Source organism: Cynoglossus semilaevis, chromosome Z (genome assembly GCF_000523025.1).
Source record: "Cynoglossus semilaevis isolate Cse_v1.0 chromosome Z, Cse_v1.0, whole genome shotgun sequence".
NCBI classification, from domain to species: Eukaryota; Metazoa; Chordata; class Actinopteri; order Pleuronectiformes; family Cynoglossidae; genus Cynoglossus; species Cynoglossus semilaevis.
In genome coordinates, this window is record NC_024328.1 from 814406 (window position 1) to 833698 (window position 19293).

Sequence of the window (19293 nt, forward strand, 5' to 3'; positions counted from 1 at the left end):
ATTTTTAGAAGTGTGATAGTATGAGGTGTGTTTAGATTATTTGTCTCATGGGTCAGAGTGCTGTGCTCATCAGCATGGGTGTTACCCCCTGTCTATACCACCTTGTTTAACACTACGTAGGTGTTGCATATTTTCCAATTGAATTCAATTGAATATTGCACCTTTAAATTCTTGTGTAATAGTCTCTTGTTATGAACACTGAGAATAAGCCAGCAGAACATTCATAGAGCAGATATTTAATATGCACACATGCTGTTCCGACTGGATTGAGTCTGTCAATTGTCAAGTGCCCAGACTGAGCCCAGTTAAAATGTATTTCAGTTCCAGCCTTATCCTCTCTTCTCTTTGTTTAAAGTCTTTTAGTGTGATCAAAGGTGTCATTTTTAATACACGCATAAAACAGACATTTAACACTGCTGCCTGTGCCAGGCAAAAATAGTATTCGCTGTCAAAGTTTTATTGTCGCTGCTCTAATAATTCAGAGAGACTCTGTGTTGTGTCTTTTTGGTTTAAAATGCCCAAATCACCTGTTCTGTGTTTTCCTTTCCTAAGTTTTTATTTCCTGATTGCTTGATTGCAGAAGGTAAAATGTTTTTGATTCAAATATATATAGTTTTTAACAGCAAGAAAAAAAATTGTCACAGTATTTCATTTGCTGTGATTAGGAAAAGCAAAATAAGTAGAATGATTTCACAGTTGGAAAGCTGAAATTATAGAACTGCTTTTAATGAAACAAACATTCTACTGATTTGTTTTGTTGTAGGTTTTTTTTGTGGTTTAACCTTTGAATATCTATTGCAAATAATTTCCTTAACATCTTACTCCATTTGAGTACATGATCCTGGCCACTATCATAGCAAACTGCATCGTGCTGGCTTTGGAGCAACACCTTCCAGCTTTGGACAAGACGCCTATGTCTGAGCGTTTGGTGAGTGTTACACTATTTTACTTTTTTTCAAAGTAAACAGATTTTTTTACACGTTACTATTAGACTGAGCTTCATTGATCCCACACTGGTGATATCTAAGCCTCTAAACTTCTTCCCTGACTTTGTGATCCTTAGTTTTCTGCATTAAGGTGAAGTTCATAATCTGCATGTTTTCACCAATAAAACCACTGAAAGAGACAATCAGCATTTTAAAATCATCATGTGGTCCACAAGTGCCCCCAGTGTAAATTACACTACTCCAAATCTGAAGAATTTCAGGAATTGAATTAACAAAATTTGATTCAACTGAGGGAAACTGAGGATCAACTACTGTACACCGTTGTGCTGTGACTTTAAATCAGATTATTTTTGACTGTTGTAAATGTTAAATATATTCCTGCAACAACTTGAGCCTTTAGCAGTTTTTTTTTTGTTAGTTGAGCCATCTGTTAAATTGCTGAACTACATTTTTTACTTTGGGCTTTTGCTGTGAGGGAACATGTATGTTTTGACAACGATGTACATCTGTGTTACACCAGATATTATTATTATATTCAATGTCATTTTTCTTTTTAACTCTCCTCACTGACAATGCTGTAGGTGGAGCAGAACCCTACAGAGCTGCCTTTCATCTTCACTGTGTACTGTCACGCCCGGTCTCCCCCCTGCTGTGCTCCCCTCTGCCCTAGTTCTCTAGTTAGATGTTAGCATTAAAGAACCTTTCTGTACAAAAAAAAACAGCTGATGACTGTGATGGTGCTGGTGGTGATGTGGATGCAGGGTGGGTTAGAGAATCAAATGTCACTCCTGAGGTCCCAGAGCAGCTGGCTTCCATTGATCTGTCATTGATTCTCTTTCTACAACATGCCTAATGTAACATTGTCTGACAGATACTGTGAACCAAAGAGTTGGTGCTGATGTGAACTGATGAGAGGTGTCGTCAAGTATGTCTGGCTGCTCTGCACAGTCTCACAGCTTAGCCCTGCAGTTTATTTATGATGAGTCTCCTTACGATTTCTGAGGGAATCTGAAGACGTACAGTCTTACAGCTGGGTTACAACAGACATTAACATGAGAGATTCATCAGTCTTTTATCAAAACCCGAATTTAAATCAATTTTTTTTTAAAAAGTTCAAGTATTAAAAATGAAATGTATTTCAATATTAAATAATATGCATACAGACCAGTGTGCTTTTTAAAAATATGTAATATTAAAGAATAGACAACTTTTTTTAAGAATATTTTTGTATTATTATTATATTGTAGACCTTAGCTAGACTGTGGCTTCATTGGATGATCTTAGCTGTGTCTACTCATGTGTATCCCCTAACTTGTGCGCCACTGGCAAACTGTTTTCCTCTAAATGTGATCTTACTATTGATTACCTATTAAAAACGTGGATGACAATAAATGTCTGAAAGATACAGTTTCACAGTATTGATCAGATGAGCTCACAACAACAGCATGGCCAACACACAAACACATGGAGCTTTTATGACTTTTTATGAATCCTCCTCACTGTGCTCTTTTTTTCTTTTCCTCCTCCTGGCAGGATGACACAGAGCCCTACTTTATTGGAATATTTTGTTTTGAGGCTGGTATCAAAATCATCGCCCTGGGCTTTGCCTTTCACAAAGGCTCCTACCTACGTAATGGCTGGAATGTAATGGACTTTGTGGTGGTCCTAACAGGGTAAGTAGCACTGGCCTAATGGCTAATACAGCTGCTAAGTGACAGAGCTGATGTGCAGCAGCGATTAATGACGTGTGTGTGTGTGTGTGTGTGTGTGTGTGTGCTTGAGGTGTGGCCTACAGTTAATGTGCAACAAAAGAAAATAAATATTAAAATGACATCTTTTGTCCTTTTATAATAAGAGAGATAAGAGAATACAACTAGAATAGCATTTTGACTGAAGTAATTAAGTAATTAAAATGCATTTTCTTTTTACATCAATAATTTATTATTCTTTTCAAACCATGGTGAGCTGGTTCCACCGCTGTAAAATAAAGTAAAAAGTGTAACATGTGGCGGAAGTTCTATATTATTGTCTGATGTATCAGCATTGGCATCAGAACAAAGTGACAGCTGTGACAATATTCCAGTGGATACTGTTTTTCAAATGTCACTTGCACCTTCTTTAATACTGAAAAGAGAGAGAACTTTTCAGTGTTGCTAATTGAATCAGCTAACTGGGAGATACATATAATTAAGAAAGACAGGTGGTTTAGGAATTGATCAACACTATACAGGCAGTCTAAGTTGGGAATTGGGAGCTGTTTTCACCTTCTTCTGATACACAATTTAATTAAAATACTAAGCACTGTCTCAAGACGTAAACACATACATTACATTATTATATTTAAATATTATCAAAGTTGATGGAAGATAAGATGTTGTAGGGTTGGTGGAGCTGAAAGTTGTTGTTTTTTTTACCTTACTACCAGCAGCTTCGATAAGACCTCAGATGTGACGGTCCTTGTACAGCTAACAGTAGACCAAGTCACAGAGTTAAAAGTTTTGAATTTTCAACTTTTGAATAAACAGTAATTTATTTTAATTGCACAGTGAGTTTGTTCCATTCTGTGGGTGAAGCAGACCAGTGAAAAAAGTGAAAATGATGCATCAAAATGTTCTAATGGGTTTTCTTTGCATAATCGGCTCGCCTAGTAAATTTCTACTTTAGATATATGTACTTCCATTGATCCCAGGCTGGGAAATTGCAGAACAATAAATTAAATCTTCCCGTCGGGAAATTGATCCCCAAAGAGCTGTGTCTTAATAAATAACTGAATATATTAATTGTTAGTCCTGTTGGTGGATGTGGAAGGTTTTCTGTATGCCAAGACTTGTTGTTGTTACAGCTTGCATTTCTATTTTACCTTTCCCAAGTGCCTTTGGTTAATTGCTCCTGCATGGCTAATATTCTGTTTGACCTATAAATTCAAAATGTAATTCATTCCAACGACTCCTGTTGAGATGTCTATTAGAGGAACAGCAGCAGCAGAATGTGTCAGACTGCAGTGGAACACCTTGGCTTGGTGTCCAGGCTGTGGTTTAATGTACCAAACCCTCTGCAGATTAGATGCATGGGGTGTGAGGTCTGAGGTGCAAATCTCAGTGTTGAGTGTGTTGAGTGAATTTATGGAGGATGAATATTGTGTCTGAAATAGAGAGGGCATTTCAGAGTGTGAAATGTTGAAGTTTAAATTCAGTTCAGGTTGGTGCTGAATGGAAGAATAATAATGTGTGTTACAAAGTTTCACTTTTCTGCTGGGACCACCTTACAGACATAACTTCATTTACAGATACAGTATATAGATATAGATATAGTCATAAATACATGGTGAAAAAAAAACAATTACTCATCACTTCTGTGTGCCTGTCTGTGGATGACCTACAAGAGTCTGAACATTTTTAGAAAGTTAAAATAAAGGAAGTTGAAAAGTCTTTCAAATTGACTTGTTAGCAGTGGTGCAGCCAAAAGACAAATTATATATATTTGTCTAATGTTCATCAGAACCTTATGGTCTTAGGTATTTTTCAGGCCTATGTCCAGGGACAACTGAATCATTGTGCAGGGGGTTTTAAGATGTTTAGCAGCCCTGGGCTGGTCCTAATCAGTTCGTTACATTTGTTGCTCTGCACAAATGCTCAGGTGAAGAGATTCTACTGGACCAGGTTTGCTGTGTCTTCTCTGATAGGCTGTGGAGTAAACAGAGAGAATCCCTCGGTAGAGCTTGAGAGAGAGTATGTCTCCTTGTGTGTGTGTGCAAGAATAGTGCTGTTGTTGTCGGAAGGGTTGGAGTGTCGGGGGTTGGTGGGGGAGATTGGGGCCGGTTTTAGAAGCGCAGTCCCTGGGCACTCGCTGGTTTCACCAGGGGATGGTCCAGCCTCTCTCACATAATGACACAGATTTATTCAGGCCATCTATTGTGGTTTGTGCCAGAATCCTCACTGCAGTAAACAGAGCCTCTGTTAATTCCCAAACCTCTCATCAGTGACCTGGCCCCACCCACTAGAAGTCTCCAGAAGCCACTGAGCCACAATTACTGCTGGGTGAATAGGAGAGGAAGCAGTCGCTGAAAATTATAATGCCATCCTCCGGAATACGTCTGGTTTCGTGAAATGACGCACAGATGTTTCAGTAAAGTGTGTGTGTGTGTGTGTGTGTGTGTGTCTGAGTGGAGAATGATTTTTAACCCTTTCAGAGATTTCTGGAAAGGTGTGTTTACGCTGACCTCTTTCTTTTCAATGAAACTAAACCATTTGATCTAGTGCAGTAGTTCCAAAACATTTTTTGGCTGCGCCCCCCCTCCTCCTTTATTTAAACTGGGTTTATGCACCCCCAATTCTCCACACCTTTGGAAAAAAAAGTCAGCTTTTGATTATAAATTTTAACATTTATTTTTTTCTTGGAAAAATCCCACTTGACATCTCACAAGACCAGAACATTCTGTGCTGTTACAGTACCACTGCTGGCTAGCAGGTGTTGCTCGTGAAGGAGTGCTGGATTCTGAAGGACGTCCATATAAATTAATTTGTTTTTTCTCTCTTCCCCATCTGTGGCTGCCAACGTCATTTATTTATTATGTATTTCATTTAAATTCTGAATGAACCCAAAAAGTCATGCAGGATTAGAGGTGTCAGATTATCATTTTTAGACAGTATAAGTGTGAGTTATTTTTTATTATTTATCTGACTTTAATTTAAATTTTTAGGCTTTTTTGTATCACAGCAGTAATTCCTAAGATGCTCAGTGAGAGATCATTAGCTGGGAAACTATCTAATTTTATTTAGTTTTTATATTAATTCAGCAAATAATTTGTTTGGTTTGCATTTGCAACAGGTAAACACTTAAATACTGATTCACTAGGTGTTAACTGATGGCTGTAAAACTAAAATAGGAAAGAAACTCTTTGAGCTGTTGAGGAAGATCTTTGTGATTGTCTTTCTTCAATTGCTGTATATCATGGTTGTTTTCAACTAAACAGGCCTGGATAAATTGTAAGAAGAGTTTAACTAGAAGTTGTATTTCATTACAATTACTTTTTGGGCCTATTTTTATGGCGTGTTGTGGAATTGTATTATCTTGTGCATATTGTATTACAGTATGTGACCATATGTCCAAGAAGGTTGAGAAACACTGTATTACAGTGTGAGAAAAGACCCCTCACTCATGGCCTCCCTCCAATGGCCTCAGGTGCAGTAACTGACTGTTAACAGCCCTGTGGGTAAATAAATGTCTCAACAGCCTTGTGTCAGCCTGACATTCAGTTGTCTCCAAGCTCTGCAGCAGCTTTGTTCCCAAAACAATTTGTCTCATTTGTTTGTGTCATTTTTGTGCCTTTTTTTGGACATTAAATCTCTAATAATAATTGCAGTGACTTGTTAGAAAAATTAAACAGCTTTAGTTATTCTGATGATGTCATCTGCACCAAGAACCAGCAGAGGACAACCGTGTTCGAAAACATTGAGGCTGTTTGGATAGTGTAGGGTGTGGAACGAGTTGTTGTTCCTAATGCAGTTACCCAACTTTAATCTGGTGTTTTTAAAAAAAGAAAAGGTTCTCTCCATCCTCTTCTTCTCCTCTCCATCCTCTCCTGTTGTTTTTATTTTAAAGTGTGTCTGGGAGCATCTCACGTCGGCTAAAAGTTAGCAGCTCAATATGGTCACTTTTGATGGCAGCAAGGTGGTAGTGTGGTATTAACATTTTAAACGTGTGATTGCTGTACTGACATACAGTGAATGACTGGATTGACGTGTGTGTGTGTGTTTGTGCATAGGCTTGAAAACAAATTACGTTTCCATGATGATGCTCATTTCCTGCAGGATGTGCCATGCTGAGGCTGATAGTGAGCAGTCATTGGTGGAGACTCACTGATTATTTAGACTTAAATATCAATGAGCGCCTGTTAAAATGTTACCAAATCATCAATCACACGAAACTGTTTTCACCAAGTTATATTGAAAAAGAGGATATTATTAGGTATTACATGAATGCTCTATCCAGTTGGGGAACGTTCCAAGTGAGTAAAAGAATACACTAAGACTATGGGGTTGGCTTTTGCCACAGTAGGAAGTTTGGGGTTCTGGTACTTTTGATGTTTTAAGTGTTCTATTTTGATAGCAATAAAATAACTAAGGAACTAGAGTGGTAGGACTGAACCTCCCCTGTCTTCCACTCGTAGGCTACGAGTTTGATACAACCTGTCAACAAGTCCCAGGTTCGGTTGTATTAGGAAGCTGGAGTAAAACAGTGCCAAATCACTGTGCAGTTTACCTACTATCTACTGCTGAAGTCAGTTTTTCTTGTCAATGTATAATCAGTCAGTGGCAACGAAACATATACACTGTGACATCATATTTTTAAAAGAATCTCACAACAAAGATCTTTGTCTGTTTGTAAGGTGAATACATTTTTTTTTTTTTACTGCCTCCTCTAGTGTTTCAATGTCACACAGGTTTGAGTCCTGGTTCAGGACAAGATGGTTATCTACGATAGAGTTTTTTGGGGCCATTAGCTGCTGGCAAGTAGAGGTACTGCACCTAACAACTGCAATTACAAATTAAAAAATGAGGCTCAGATGAGATGTTGATCTGTTATATATTATATATATTATATATACACCAGGATTGAATGGGTTATCTTTCGATCTCATAAATTGTCTTTAGACCATTACTCTGCTACACATCACATGTGCTATATATGTTTGCACTGAGGTCACAAGGCAGGGGCTCATTATTCATGAGCCTCTAATCAGATCATGTGGTGAGCTGTGTAAACGACAGAGCCTAGATTTGAATCCTTTAGGCCAGCGCCGACCTCCAGCATGTTCCAGTAAGATGTTGGGAGTTGCTAAGAGCACATATATCTGCCTCGCTCTGCTCCCACTCAGATCAATAGTGTATTGAGTTGAGCCCAGAGCCAATAGATTCAGTTCAGCTCTCGTCTTTATTGCAGGCTGGAATCAAAGCAGCCGCTGTTGGCTTTCTGCAGTGGCTCCTTCCTACATTACTGCCTGCCATATTCAACTAAGAGGATAACACTAGCGGACTGGTACGCCAGTCAGCATTTTTGCTTCTTTTGACTATGGAGAATGTCATGTGTCTGTCCCTACTCTGACGCCCTAAAGACTTGATGTTGCCTCGTGTCCTGTCTTTACAATTTTCTATTTTTTTTTAGTTTAGTTTGAGGAATTTGACCCTTGCCATTTAAATGCTAATTTTTGTTGTCCATGTTGAGTGTCCTATAATCTCAGATTATTACATTTTTATCCCTTTAAAACTGTCACAATTTTAAATTATTTGCTTGCCGACTTTGACAAAAATTTCTATTCTGTTATGTATGGAGTGATCAGTGTTGAGCAGTGTTGAGATGTAGTTGAGCAGAAGAAGCAGGCCCTGTAAATACTATAGTATACACATATACCGTATGTATGATCATGGCAAAGAATTTTCACTAGTTCTCAGGGAAACGAGAACCTGAATGATGGGAATTCAGAGATTCTGTGATAGACTGGTGAGGTTTCTTCAAGATGTTTCACCATTCGAGAGCATAAACATCCAAGCAGTTACATAAAAAGACAATCTGACTGTTACTGTATCTCGACCCAATCTATACTGATACCATTACCACACAGTAGTTCTTATTCTGTTGAGGTAGTACATGTAGTTAATGGTGGTCTCTTTTTTATGCCTGGTTTATTATAGTCTTGTTCTATACAAAATATCTGTAAAACTACAACATTAGCTTTTCATATACTGGAGGACATTTATGGAAACTCCAATTCCATTCTGGATTTTACCATTAAACCTACTACGAAATTGACCAGTCAAAGTATGCCTTAATTTAAATGGCTTCTCTACACTAAAATGACATGAAGATGATTTATTTGGAGAGTTTGAGACCAGTTTCAGACTCTGTCATCTGCTGGTACTGAGGCAGGTGCAGATCTTGGCAGAACTCCGACAGTAGGTGGAGGTTGGTGGAGTCTGTGTGGTATTGCATGGAACCAGGGGAGGCAGAGAGTGTTATAAGATGAATAAGGTGAAGGGCAAGAAGCAGAAGAAGACTGAGCATATAAAAAATGATGGGAATAAGACACACGAACCCAACTCAGTAAAAGGCACAGATAACATGTTAATTTTTAAAAAGATTACACTGTACAATGCAACATGAGGGCAAATAAATATCTATTTATACTGTTCCACAAGATAAAAAAGTATCAACAACCAAGTTTTTAATGATAAGCTTTCTATGTTTGGGTGATTAATCTCTCTAATTTGTTTATTTTGATTTTGAAAGTTTGTAGCATAAATATAGAGTAAACCCTGATTTATACCAATTTGATCAAACCATTAAACTGGGTTTTCTGTGTTACTGTTGTTGTTTAAACTGAATATAAATCTATATATATATATGTATGAGAGAGAACTATTACAAAGCAATATTTTACAGACTTGAAAGAATGAGAAAACTTGAGCAAATCACATTTATTGTGATATTTTGACAATATTTTGCCAAGATATTTATTAGCTCATAAAATTCAGCCGTCCACGGGAATGAAATATTTTAATCACTGAGGTCTCTTCCTTCACTTATAGTCTCACTTGTCTGGGTAAGAAAATACAGCTACAGCCCATGCTCACGCCATATTTCCTATTTAAGCCCATTTAGTACAATTTATGATCGGCGCCAGTGAGACAGTGGACTAGAGTAGTTTACACACCCCTGCGCTCTGCTCCACTGTGGCATAGATGTTGCTGGAATATCTATTTTATAACCTGCTTTATTACCCGTATATCTGATTTTGTTGTCATGGGTCCTTAGAAGTATCAAGAGACTGTATTGCATGGCATATTAAAATAAAATATTACATCCTGAAAGATATTGTTTTTCTGTGCATATTGGAAAATCTCTAATTGAAGCTACATTACCCTTGATTATAAACAGTATGAAAAAAAATCCTGTTTTATTGATTAAATAATTTTTGTATTTTTTATTACCAGTGCTTCACTGTTTGAATTGATTTCCTTTAGTTCCTCTGATGCAAAACAATAGTTAGGCAGTCCAGTGTTTTGTTTTTTATTTGTTTTTGTTATTTAAGTGAAATAAAAAGAAATCATACCTCATACCAAGAGAAATGTCCCTTCTGGTTAGTTTAATTAGATTTGTTCTCAGGAGAGTTGCTCTATATCAAATAAATCAAATTGATTTCTGGTGGAAAAGAAAGGAAGTGGTGTTGTGTTAAGGGTTTTCATAATCACCTTTTTTATGTCAACGTTGGAGTTGTTAGACCAACGAAAGTTGTTGATATTATCTACAGAGATGTACTGTTGCTTTTATGTGAGCTCTAATTTTTAGTTTTGTCAAAAACTATTTTTACCTGTAGTTTCCTCACAGTGTTGTCTACATTTAATAGCTGCACCCTGAAGGCACTGCACAGTAATGTTGACTTCAGTCAGTGAGGCAAAGTTACTTCACACCTGTGACCTTTGGTAAAAACCTTGTTGTGCAGGAAGGGAGAAAATGTGAGCTGTGTGAATACATGACTGTTTTCTCTGGCCTCACTCAGAGACGTGTGCCTGTGGCCATATTGATGTGTTTGATAAGAAGTCCTTTGTATATTTGCTGTGTAAATGCCTAGTGATCAGAACAGAGGCTCTGCCTCTCTCCTCCTCTCTCTCTCAGTAGTTTACACCTCCCAACAAAACAACACCGGGGACTGCTAGCTCTCAGTGTTGGGCCAACAGGCTGACAGTGCCAGTCGTATGTAGTACAGCAGAGTACTGCAGAGCCTTTAGAGGTTGGTACTGAGAGGCAGGAAGCCAGGAGTGAAATAGCAGGAAAGCTGCATGAAATGAAAGCAAAACAATATTTACTCACAGTTTAGTTCATGCCAACATTTTGTTTCCCTCAGTTCCCTCATTTAAACAATCTTGTTGACTTTTTGTATTTGTGAAAGCCAAGAGACTAGTCCAATTATCAGTTAAAGCTTTAGTCTGACATTGGTGAGTGTATGGCAGAGGTGGGAAAACCTTTTGACTCATCGGCCAAAGTGAGGTTCAACATTCAACTGGCCAATTCACTATTGGTTGGATGCTAGAATGCAATGAAGAATGAAGAATAAACCTAAAATTTCAACGATAGCTTGGCACATTTGATGTCTGTCGCCATTTTTTTTAGCATCAATAGAAATTACAGTCGAAGTCAGAAGGCTTGACATACCTACCGTACCAGTGTTCAGTGGGCTGGATAAGAAAGCCCAGCCGGCCATAGTTTGCCCAGGTGTATGATCTACTGCAAGACACATGTATACCACTGGTGTACTGGGCTATTACACATATCATATTATTTTTTAATAGCAATTTTTCATTTTATGTTATAATTACAGGGCTGACATTATTTATGGGATGAAATTTAAGTGGCTTGGTGACCGTATTGGAAAATTGATCATTGATCGTGTGTGTGTGTGTGTGTAACACAACCACATACACACACACACACACACGTTACACGACTAACACAATTAAGTGCATTTAATCTTCAACAATCAGTGTAACATCCATCCAGAGAAGATATGTTTAGGGATAATTATTGTTTTGTTTTTTTTACATATGCAGTGATGCATGCTTTTAAAAATCAATTTTCTTCCAAAGCACAGACACACTCCTATATTACCTATATTATGTTGATGCTCAAAATGCACCCCAGAAGCCCCATTTTCTTTTTCACTGCTGTTAATTATGTAATACATAAGACATGAGTCCCACAGAATGTCTCAAGGGATGCATGACATGTCAAAACAGATGTAATTTAAAAAAAAAAACAGGTGGAACTTAAGAACACATTTGAGTTGTGTAAGAAGCACTGATGCCAGGTTGGAACACTGAAGGCAGTCAACCAATCAGGCGTTCAGGCTCCAGTGAAGCTGTTTCAGCGATGCAGAGGAGGAGAGTGTGTTATCAGATTCAGGGCATCATGATGATGGCTCTGTGGTCAGGACTAATGCACACAGCTCACCATAAATCTCATGCTGTAGCCAGAGTGTGGCGTTTGTACAGTGAGCTAATCTCTAATCAGCCTTCTCTTAAGAGAAAGTCTGGAACAAATGAATGAATAATTGATTAGGTTTTGCTGTGGATGAATTAGCCCAGTTACAGAGTGGCTTTTTATCCTGTACAATAAGCACTGTGTGCTGGATTCCACTACTGCATGCTTTACATGGGCTTTTATATACATTCACCTCTAAATAAATGAGCAAGATGATATACTGGAATGGAGAAAAACATTGTCAAGACATCTGTTTCTAAGTGGGTTAGCAAGACAAATCAATCACTGTCTCTTTTGTAAAACTATTTCCTGTCTTTGTCTTTTTGACCAAATGCTCTGCAGCTTTAGTTTTAATGGTGCAGAAGACCTTTACACTACACAGTTGATGTTTAGCTACTAAGGGCAAAACTTCAGCTTTGAACACATGGAACAATAAAAGGGGCACAAAGTTTAAAATTAATTTCTTCTGTCGCCCACCAACAAACAGATGCAGTAATAGAGAGAACTTTCTTCATACTTTGCTTCCAAACAGAACAGTCCAGGGAGGTCATAATAGGATTGATTGATTGATGATGTGAGGGTAAAGGATAATCATAATTACTAACTATTATTATTATTATTATTATTATTATTATTATTATTATTATTATTATTATTATTATTATTATTATTATTATTATTATTATTATTATTATTATTATTATTATTATTATTATTATTATTATTATTATTATTATTATTATTATTATTGTTGTTGTTGTTGTTGTTGTTGTTGTTGTTATTATTATTATTATTATTGTAAATGTTTAAATAAGGAATATTTAACATTACTTATTGACTCTTGACTCTGAACTTGAAGTTAAATATTCAAATATTACAAAAAATGTAATAAAAACTCAACAATCTTATGCCCAACAAATTACTTATGTTACTACTAAATTAAGTGTAAGTATAATCTATATCAATGAAATATAAAAATACATACGTACAACAAACGTAAATATGATCCGAATACAAAGAAATAAACATTTAAAAAGTAGTAGTAGTCATTCTCATGACTAATAATGCTGTTAATGCTCAGACACTCACATTTTACATGTGATATATGTGTATTCATATATTATACGTGTATTCAAACCAGCCACTAGGGTACACAAGCCAGTGCTACTATAGTGATACTATAGTGCCGGTCTCAAGCCCGGATAAATGGTGAGGGTTGCGTCAGGAAGGGCATCCGGTGTAAAACTTTTAGCCTTATCAAATATGCGAATCACTAATTCCTATACCGGATCGGTCGAGGCCCAGGTTAACAACGACCACAACAGTGCTGTTGACCTGAAATGTGGTAGAGGAGAAACGAGAGTCAGACAGGTTGATGTGTGTGAAGGTAGAAATAGAAGGAGTGATGATTAATGTTGTTAGTGGTTATGCCCCACAGGTGGGCTGTGAGTTGGAAGAAAAGGAGAAGTTCTGGACTGAGCTGGATTAGATGATAGACAGGGTATCCCCAGGGGAGAGAGAGAGTGGTGATTGGAGCAGACCTTAATGGTAAAGGGAGGTGAAGAGGGAAGTGGCCAAGGCCAAACAAAAGGCATATGAAGAGTTGTATGAGAGTTTGGACACAAAGGAAGGAGAAAAGGAGTTGTATAGATTGGTGAGACAGAGAAATCAAGCTGGGAAGGATGTGCAGCAGGTGAGGTTGATTAAGGACAGAGAGGGGAATGTGATCACAAGTGAGGAAAGTGTGCTGAGAAGATGGAAGGAATACTTTGAGGAGTTGTTAAATGAGGAAAATGAAAGGGAAAGTAGAAACGAGGAGCCAGAGACTAGTAGGAAGAAGGTAGATCAGGTTAGAAAGGATGAAGTTAGAAAAGCCCTGAAGAGGATGAAGAGTGGAAAGTCAGTTGGTCCTGATGACATACCAGTGGAAGTATGGAAGTGTTTAGGAGAAGTGGCAGTAAATTTCCTGACTGGTTTGTTTAACAGAATTTTAGAGACTGGCAAGATGCCTGATGAGTGGAGAAAAAGTGTCCTGGTGCCAATTCATAAGAAGGGTGATGCACAGAGTTGTAACAACTACAGAGGGATAAAGTTGATGAGCCATACAATGAAGATTTGAGAAAGAGTAGTTGAAGCTAGGTTGAGGCAGGAAGTGGAGATTTGTGAACAACAGTATGGTTTCATGCCTAGGAAGAGTACCACAGATGCAATATTTGCCTTGAGGATGTTGATGGAGAAGTACAGGGAAGGTCAGAAGGAGCTGCATTGTGTATTTGTAGATCTAGAAAAGGCATATGACAAAGTGCCAAGGGAGGAATTGTGGTTTTGTATGAGGAAGTCAGGAGTGGCAGAGAAGTATGTTAGTTTGGTGCAGGACATGTATGAGAATAGTACAACAGTAGTGAGGTGCGCTGTTGGGAGGACAGAAGACTTCAAAGTGGAGGTGGGACTACATCAAGGATCGGCCCTGAGACCCTTCTTGTTTGCTGTGGTGATGGACAGATTGACAGATGAGGTCAGACAGGAGTCCCCATGGACGATGATGTTTGCAGATGACATTGTGATCTGTAGTGAGAGTAGGCAGCAGCTAGAAGAGAACCTAGAGAGGTGGAGGTTTGCACTAGAAAGAAGAGGAATGAAGGTCAGTCGCAGCAAGACAGAGTACATGTGTGTAAACGAAAGGCAGAACAGTGAAATAGTGAGGCTACAAGGAGCAGAGGTGGTGAAGGTGCAGGAGTTTAGGTACTTAGGATCAACTGTTCAGAGCAGCGGAGACTGTGGAAGAGAGGTGAAGAATAGAGTACAGGCAGGATGGAACAGCTGGAGAAAAGTGTCAGGAGTGATCTATGACAGAAGAGTGTCAGCTAAGGTGAAGGGAAAGGTTTACAGGACGGTGGTGAGACCAGCCATGATGTATGGTTTAGAGACAGTAGCAATAGGCAGAAGACAGGAGGAGGAGCTGGAGGTGGCAGAGTTAAAGATGCTAAGATTGTCTTTAGGAGTGACAAGAATGAACAGGGTCAGGAATGGTCATTAGAGGGACAACACAGACAGGAAGGTTTGGAGAAAAAGCTAGAGAAGCCAGATTGAGATGGTTTGGACATGTGCAGAGGAGGGACAGTGGATACATTGGTAGAAGAATGTTAGAGATGGAGCTACCAGGTAGGAGACAAAGAGGAAGACCAAAGAGGAGATATATGGATGCAGTGAGGGAGGACATGCAGGTAGTTGGAGTCAGAGTAGGAGATGCAGAGAACAGGGAGAGATGGAAAACAATGATTCGCTGTGGCAACCTCTGAAAAAGAGACTAAAGCCGAAAGAAAAAGAAGAAGATGTATTCAACAATTATATTTAATCAATTCAAATATGTAACTCAATCCACCAACCTAACGCCTGGTTCACAGAAGACCACAGTAAATAATGGTAGGATTGCTGATGTCCAATGGTCTTTTACTGATGTAAAAAAACAAAACAAAAAAACATTTTTTATTGGAAATCAAAATCCCAATCTGATCAAACTTTAATGAATTGCACAGCCCTGTCTGATGGGATTATGAAAACACACATCCCAGATTTAAAAAATCTGACGTTTATTCCAAATGATAAGATTTGTCTCCTATGACACTTTTGCCATGGTGTGACAAAGCTGGTCATTGGTTATTGATATAGCCTGGCACCTATACTGTATGTTGTAGAGAATTCACGAAGCTGTAGAAAGTGTTACACTGTTACTCTGTTTAAGCTTTAAATACATTCTTCAGCAAAATTTCTTTTGGTAAATTTCCGGTATAAACCATTTTTTCTGATGGTTTTATGAGGTGAACATGGTGGTAGGGTAGTCAGCTCTCTTTCCTTAAAATATGCAGATAAATGTTCAAGTTCAGTCTTTTTGTTATGGAGTTTGCAGGGCTTTTCCCAGGTACCCAAGATTCCCCCTACAGTCCAGAAACATGCAGACTGCAGAATTCTGTTATTTACCAAAACATATAATTGTGAGTGTAAATGGTTGTTTTTTTCTGTCTGTGAATCAGCAACAGACTTGTAATGGATGTTCAATCACAGTAGAAGATGAAAAAATGAGTGAATGGTTTTAGGAGTGTATGCCTTGTTTTTCTGACCCCACAGTGGCCTAAGATATTTACATGTCATTCACATCAGTAATGTGTATTTCACATTCCACTGATTAAACCTCCTGTTTGACCACCATCTTATTACATCAGCTTACATATAGTTCCTGTGGTTACAGAGCTACCAAGTATTATGCTACATGTTTGTGAGGAAGTGAGGACAACACATAGTTTCACAGTAGATGTTGCCACAGTAGATGTTGCCAAATCCTGAGCTGCAACTCTGACTTGATTGTCACAATTAGTTTCACTGGATTAAACTACATTTGAATTAGCAAAAAAAAAAAAAAAAAAAAACTAATCACATTTCGTTGCTATACATTTTTTCAGAAAATAAATATGTTTTTTCAAATCTCCCAAAAACAGGCAACTGTAGCTTATAATGTTGTTGTGCTGTTGTGTGAAGAATTCCGTCAGTGTCAATATGTTGTGCTGTCCAGGTCTCTGCACCGTTCAGCATGAGCTGCTCATGTCTTGTATCTGTTGGAATGAAGCAAAGCATGGTTAACACTCTTCACCCTTCTTACTATGGAGGCAGAAATGTGCTGCCACTCAGCCTGACCAGCTTCGGTCTGTTTCAGCTCAGCACACAGGTTTGCCAGGAAAAGAAGTGAGGCAGAGGGAGAAGGAGACAGAGGCAGGCAGACAATCTGTGCACTCGTTTGGTTTTTTTTCCGGTCTGATGTGTCTGAGATTGTTGATCAATGTCCTGGGAGGTGTCTCGATCCCGCTCCTTTTCCGTGCTTTATCACCGCCCCTGCCTCCGCCATCATCCCCAGAGAGCTGATTGATTTGAGGACTAGTTGTCAGAGAGGGTTGGGACCCTGCAGGCAGCCACACTCTGCCGTCTTCTTCCAGCTATCAGCTGTGTTACTCTGCACGCTAGATTGCTTGCACTTTCATCTGAAGGGGAGCTACTCAGAAAACCTGCTGGAGGCTTTGGCTTATAACTACATTGCTCAAATGACTGCGTCTTCATACAAGAGGATTAAATGAACTGCCGCATTTACAGGAGCCGATCTAGTGCCACACCCAAATTGCAGTGTCATAATAGTCTCTTTTCAGAATTCGTTTCGTACCATTTAGTAATGATATCTACTGATTTAAATGTCAGACATGAAAGCTTTGGCTTTGAATGAACTCTGACTGAACACACAGCACTGACTTATACCTTGCCCAATCTTTTGCACCAACAGCATCATCTAACACAACGGTTTTTAAAATAGGGGGCGGGTACTCCTACAGGCCTAAAATGCCTCAGTGCTATAAAAGGGCACAGCAAGGCAAATTTATTTTCACTAATTCATTTATTTATATTTTTTCCCTTGGTGTTTTATTTCCAGTGAATTAAGCAGTTTTTTAGGAATTGCAGTGTTGACGATTAATGGTTGGTTTACAGTCTGCGATGTTGGACCCAGTCAAAAGATGACCATCGTAGGAGAAAATGGAGATATCTTTGGTCATGGCTCTAAAACAGTGGTCTTATGACAGCTGTAGTCAATGTCTTGCGGCCAAAGATAACCCGAGATGAAATTCGAGCAGTGTCCGAAATTTAGCATCTTCAGTGTTTCACAGTGGCCGATGCAAATGCAAACTATTATTATTATTACATCTACTAATGAGCCAATAGAACGGCTTCTCAATATTTTTTTAAATGCACAAAAATGCCACAACACACGCTTTATTCTTCATGTTTTCTTCTCTCCTGAACGGTTTTGTAACTATGGTGGCGCAGATGGAGGACGTATGCTGATCACGTTGCATATTGACTGTGATTCGAGTAAATGATCATCGTACATTTTGCTCACATCAAAATTGACGTCGTACCAAAGTTTATTAGTTCCACGTTGCATAGTGTGTCATGCTAAAATTGCACAGTTCTTAAATACCTTGAGAAGGAAAGTGAAAACAGTATTTTGAATTCACAACTACAGGACGACTTGTCAGTGTGGACTAACAAAGGCATCTTCTTGTGGAACCTGGGTTTTCAAACTGTCTCAGAGAGTGTGTGAACACATCACACGCTTTAACATGGTTCAGATGAGCTTCACGAACTGAAACTTCAGAGACTTTGATGAGCAGCAGCTACAATATGGACAAGCGCAGAGAAACAGTTGAAGCTCAGTAGAGAGTCAGTATCAGGAGTGTAGCGGGAAGTGTTCCAAACCTTTATATACAGTCAGTGGAAGTCTTTTTGTCTCTTTTACCAAGCTAAACCAGGCTGAGATGATGTGCATCAGTCTAGTTTTCGCTCAGATCAATTGACCTGCATTACGCTGAAAGGTTATTATGGCATCATTGATCAATGTCACTGAACTGTACCTTTAAAAGCATTGCGCTGTCAAAGTAGACTTAATAATCACAATGATTTTTTCATAACCTGGTTCTTAAAGCACTTAGAAACGCACAATGTTACATGTTAGACATGAGTCACATGAAATTTGAGACGTTTTAAAATTACAGCGTGGTGTTATACAACATTTAAAAACTCCAACCATATTAATAGGTTAGTAATCTCTGTGATATTAGCCTCCTGACGAATGGATCGCAAGAGTAGAAATATGTTTTTTTATTTGACAATTGTTGTTTTTTTTTTTGAAGAAGAAGAACTGTTGTAGTTAGAGGTGTCATGTAGTTAGAGGTGTCTCCAAAGGGTCTTCTGGGATTTCTTGGCACCACAGCAGCATTTCACACTTTCTTCCCGGCGGTGAAGATAATGTTACAGTGATTTTTTCTCTCTACTGTCTGCCATAGCATTTACTGCTCTCACTGAATAACTGACGCAACGTGGTTATACCCTGAGCTGGAGAAGGTTTTCTAAATAGCAACCACAGTGACAAAACAAGTGTCCTTTTCACTCAGTATTTTGCCATGGTAAGGTCTGAAGCTCAACTCTATCAACCCAAATAAATAGCGTCAATGCCGAGCTTTATGACATCTCTATCCTGTTAACAGTCATTCTTTCATTTAAGGCTTTTAAATTAGTTTTGTATACATAGCGCTGATTCATATATACAGCACATTTACACAAGTTGACTTCTATAGTATCGTAGAGAGAGTAAAACAGTGTATACATGAAAAAATAATAGATTAAAATTCATATAATGGCAGCTTGTTAATTTAGTCGACTTTTGAAGAGGTGAATGTGTCAGTACAGGTAAGCGAACGTATTGTGAGATGTCAGC

The 19293-nt window shown here is 38.4% G+C and overlaps 1 protein-coding gene across 7 annotated transcripts in view; it reads left to right on the forward strand.

The window, feature by feature from the left end:
• The window catches only part of cacna1ba (calcium channel, voltage-dependent, N type, alpha 1B subunit, a), an 81579-nt gene that overhangs the window by 3026 nt on the left and 59260 nt on the right, over positions 1-19293 (forward strand). For all 7 annotated transcript variants that reach the window (XM_025052984.1, XM_025052985.1, XM_025052990.1 and 4 more), the window contains exons 2-3: positions 823-928; positions 2481-2620. In XM_025052984.1, coding sequence (XP_024908752.1) covers positions 823-928; positions 2481-2620 — 246 coding nt within the window. The remainder of the gene's footprint in view (positions 1-822; positions 929-2480; positions 2621-19293) is intronic.